The sequence below is a fragment of the Branchiostoma floridae genome, chromosome 8, assembly GCF_000003815.2.
Source record: "Branchiostoma floridae strain S238N-H82 chromosome 8, Bfl_VNyyK, whole genome shotgun sequence".
In the NCBI taxonomy this organism is placed as follows: Eukaryota; Metazoa; Chordata; class Leptocardii; order Amphioxiformes; family Branchiostomatidae; genus Branchiostoma; species Branchiostoma floridae.
Genome location: NC_049986.1, coordinates 13,203,805 through 13,208,521, shown reverse-complemented (window position 1 = coordinate 13,208,521; position 4,717 = coordinate 13,203,805). Strand labels below are relative to the sequence as shown.

Below are 4,717 nucleotides of genomic sequence, written 5' to 3'. Positions count from 1 at the left end.
GGGAAACTGGGGATAACTCCTGGATCTAGCAGGCTTACAACTCATCAAATTTCCAACCAATCGTATGGACATCTCCAGGATAACTGATGTTTTGTTACATTTTTTGTATGTATCCACACAGATGCTGTGTTAGTCATTGAAAGGTTTTTGTCTTGTCTGACAGGTACAAAAATCAGGTCTACATATGTGTGGATCTTGAAGCTGAGAAGTTCAGAAGAACCTAACATATATGAAAATCTTTCATTGCTGTATGAGAATCTGTGATTTTTGCTATAATATATAACAATATGGTACATTTGTAAGGGAGCGGTAGTGTCCATTCTCTCTTAAAACACGTAAAAGTTTTGCAAAAAAAGTTTTTATTTTTGTGCTTTTTCCTATTCTTGTGAAAAAAATATTGATTTTAGATGCTACATGTATTTCCATGGTATGGACATAAAAAGTATTGTTACGTCTTCTTCCATTCCACAGTATCCTTCCGACCACTCTCTTTAACTACACAAGTAACATAACCAAGCTTGATTGTATTCTGTACTACAGTTGATCAGGCAGATGTTGTTGGGAATGATGAAGAAACATTCAATCAGGCAACATATGAGGACACCATGGATGACCAGCCCCTGATGGGGTTCCTGGGGATGTTTGCAGAACTGCAGGTTAGAACACAATGCAGAATGATAGAATGTGACATGTTAGACCACATATCAGAACTGTAGATAAGTAGCATACATCTACACAGATTATGTTTAAGGTTCAGACTGAAACTCCTTAGCTTGACGTATGTGCACTGGAACTGCTGATATGATTGTGTTCTTGATTGGCAGTTTAAAGAGGATGTGTACAACACTAATACAAAGTCAGTTGGTGGTTTACATGTAGATGTACAATTATGCACCAGCCAAGCTATGCCAAGACATGCTCTCACTGAACCTGTCTCAAGAACATATTCAACTGGTAGGACATGCATTCACACAGAAGTTAGCACCTGGAACAGGCTCCCAAACAATGTGGTCAGACGTCCAAAATTTTAAGACTCAGGCCCATCACCACATTCTCAAGATGCAAGAACACATTGCAGCTGTGAACTGGAGCACATAGCTTTATTACCATATCTCAGTAATCATCTCTATTCATGGCTGTAAAAAATGTAGCTTAGAACACATTACAGATTCATTGGTTTACTATTGAATGTTTTTAGTAGTTCTTGATTTAGATTCTAATGACAAATCTATGTTTATTCTAGTGGAAGATGCTGTCTACTAACAAGGAACTGCAGCAGGAACACAAGTACTCGTCCAGCCCTGGGGAGTGGCCACTCATGGAGAGGGGTGTGGCCTACTGGCTCCATCCTAGAACTAATGTAGGAAAACCATTACACTGTCATTAAAAGATACCCTCTCAAGACAAATTATAAAAGTTTTAAAGTGTTCACATCACGATCTAAAATTCACAAATCATTCAAAGTTGAGATATTGTTTTTGTGTGATCTCCTAGAGGTCAGCACTCAGACACCCCACAGCGTCCAACTCTCGCAAGACGGGAAACAATGGACTCTAAACCAGAGAGACAGAAAGAGAGAGAGAGATTGAAAGTTTCAAAATACGCTTAAGTTCTTTATTGATCATATGCAGTCAGTGACAAATTTCTAAAGTTACAGTTATTAGATATGCTATAAAATGTTAGCCTTTCTTACTACTAGTGACTTTACAGTTGAGTGTACCCTTTCCAGGCACAAATCCATTTCATGGGGAACCCAGTGGTGTGGTGGTCTGGAGTGGTGGGAATTCTGGGATACCTGGCTCTGCTGGGGGTACTGTTGGTCCGCAGGAGGAGGGCTTGTTTTGATATGGATGATGGTGAGAGAACTTTACTTTCTACCCAGATGATATTTAAAACCTTGTAGTAATAGCAATTCTGGTGCAGAAAAGGTAACAACAGGAAAAGGGCTGCTCTAAACAGGCAGATGTATAGTACAGAGATAAAGCACCATATATATTTATTGTTACAGAGATAAAGAGATGATATGCAGGTGGCAATATACATGTACATTTGTAATTTTAAAGCAAGTTTGTGATTGTGATGTGGCGCATTCTTTTTTGTTTCAGTATCATGATTTGCATTATAATAGTACATGTATTAGCAGATCTTCATCTTTAATAATGGCAACAAAAGCTCTTGTTTAAAGTTGACTAAAAGAAAAATACACAGATTCGTATTATGAAAATAAGAACCTCATTTGCAGAGTTAATGCAAAGTAATTGCTCATAGGTAAATGATTGGAATTTCATTCTGCGACATGTGTAAATTAGCTAAATGTGAACATCACCATTCATGGATTATGTAGATGTTGAGAATGGAATTTGAAAAGCTCTAGATGTTTCATAGAGGTATGAGACCTCCAAACTCATGTTATTGTTAGAACACTAACAGTTGTGTTTCTCACCCTGTAGAGTCCTGGCAGAGGTACATCCTGACAGGAGAGTTAGTGCTGGGTGGCTTGTTGTTGTTAGAACAATAACAAGTGTTCTATATTGTGTTTCTCACCCTGTAGAGTCCTGGCAGAGATACATCCTGACAGGAGAGTTAGTGCTGGGTGGTTGGGTGCTGCATTATGTGCCGTTCTTCCTGATGGAGCGGACACTGTTCCTGCACCACTACCTGCCAGCTCTTGTCTTCAAAATACTGCTGCTCGCTGTCATGGTAGAAAACATCCACACACATGTACTCAGGTTAGTGGGGATTTCACTTAGAATAACTGTAACTTCACAGTTTTGAGACAGTTTTCAGTACATCATTTCATTCACTCCCTTTTGGGAAATTGACGGTATAAGGTGGTATAACCCTGTCATGTGTATGTCGATGATGATGATGATGCTACCACTGAATATAGACTAGTGGCAATAGCGCAATGTTTCAGAGTTTTCCAGCCCTCTAATAACAGTTATCAATAATTTTGTGCTGTTTTCTTCCAGATGGCCAGTCCACAGAAATGTCTTCTCAGCCCTGTGTGCTGTCTGGGTAACCTGTATCTACCTCTCCTACAGAAAATTTGCCCCACTGACTTATGGGAACTCTGACCTGTCAGCTGATGAGGTCACTGACCTCAAGTGGCTGGACTCATGGGATCTGCTCATCCAAGTTTTATGAGGAATGTGCTCTATATGTAAGATAGAAGGAGGGATTTCTGTGTCTTGCTCCAAAAGATGAATATAACAACTAAGACACAATGATACTTGTTGCTTGGTAATTTTAAGATTTAAGTTATGGGCTTGGACTAAAACTGTCTGAAACAAGTGCAAATTATCTTGACAAGCATTTGGTTCTTCGATTCAAACAATGTTTAGATGTATAGAGATTGAGTTGCAATACATGAGCATTTTTTATCAGATGTGCAAATACAGAGTATGAAAGCAATGTGTTTAAAGATATGGTAGCCCTTATAGCCATTCAACAGTCCCTGAAGAGCTGATGTATAGTTTTATAGAACTTTTCCAAAGCCATTATATAGTAACAATATTTAAGGTGAATTTGTTGTGTGTTGTATTGTGTTCAGGATGTTGTTGAAAAACTATGGCAAATGTGCGAGATGTGATGTATTGAATAAATATTCATTCTTTTCAAAGAACAGCACAAGTCGTTTTGCTATGTTACCACTAAAGTACTCTGTCATCTTTACAAAAAACTGGGTCAATCACTATTGAGGATACTACATCCGATGTCAGTCTCGAAGAATGATTAAGAGAAAATCAATCTTGCTTAAAAAATATAAGTAGATTTCAGCTAATTAATAAAAGATAAGCTGCTTTATCGCAAAGGTTAATAAAACTATGGAAGATGATAATATAATTTTTTTTTGGAAAAAAAGAAAATCCCTGAGTCACAGTGGTAGAGAATAAGATTATTTAGAGATGGTAATTTTAAGCAGGGCTACTCCAGTTTGTGGATACACCCCTTCATCAGGTCATGCTCAAAGCTTTACGGGAAGGCTTAAGGGGCAATCATTTGCTCATCATTTAAATGGTTGGCTATGTTATGGAAGTCATCAAAGCTTGTAATACAGGCCTTCCTCTCAGACTTTATGCTCTCAATCCACAGTTTTTTTTTACCTGTGTGTATAACGTTACGCCCAACGCAGCGAGTAATCAATAGCAATGTTTATATGGGTTATGTAATAGTAATTGCGTCAGGCGTGAATGTGTATTTAGCTTGCAATAGACCTTGAACTTTACCTTGGTATTAAAGGGCTGTACTTGTACCTGTTGTGACGCACAGTCAAGTTCTTGTCGAGCTAAACTTTTTAAGACTGTTACAAATCAGCCATACAAACGTTTCGCCATGTTGCCATTCGACGAGATCCTGACCGGGTATCTGGGTGAGATGGGCTGGTACCAGTGGTGGGTACTGTTCCTGATGTGCTATGCAGAAATGCCTGTGGGGTTTCACCAGCTCATAGCCAACTTTCTCGCCGCCTCCCCCTCCCATCACTGCGCGGTACCGGGCCTGCAGACATGGCGGGACTGTCGGCCGATACCTGACGCCTTGAACATGAGCATCCCCTGGACTACGCTAGATGGTGGAGGTAGTGGTTATAGTGATTGTACTAGGTAGGTGTGAACTGTGTTCGAATTTTGTCGTAAAGATGAAGTCCACTAACCCGAGGAGAAGTCGAATTTGTTCATTTGTAGCTACTGTACTTTGTATTTATTTACCTTCATCA

General features: G+C 39.2%; 2 protein-coding genes across 2 annotated transcripts in view; both read left to right on the top strand.

The window, feature by feature from the left end:
- Positions 1-3,588, top strand: part of LOC118421543 (protein O-mannosyl-transferase 1-like) — a 10,844-nt gene extending 7,256 nt beyond the window's left edge. Inside the window, exons 14-17 of the mRNA XM_035828877.1 lie at positions 1,244-1,360; positions 1,730-1,856; positions 2,552-2,729; positions 2,973-3,588. Coding sequence (XP_035684770.1) covers positions 1,244-1,360; positions 1,730-1,856; positions 2,552-2,729; positions 2,973-3,147 — 597 coding nt within the window. The 3' untranslated portion in view covers positions 3,148-3,588. The remainder of the gene's footprint in view (positions 1-1,243; positions 1,361-1,729; positions 1,857-2,551; positions 2,730-2,972) is intronic.
- A 676-nt stretch (positions 3,589-4,264) lies between these two features.
- The window catches only part of LOC118421777, a 16,540-nt gene continuing 16,087 nt past the window's right edge, over positions 4,265-4,717 (top strand). Inside the window, exon 1 of the mRNA XM_035829279.1 lies at positions 4,265-4,604. Within this exon, the coding sequence (XP_035685172.1) occupies positions 4,336-4,604 (269 nt within the window). The 5' untranslated portion in view covers positions 4,265-4,335. The remainder of the gene's footprint in view (positions 4,605-4,717) is intronic.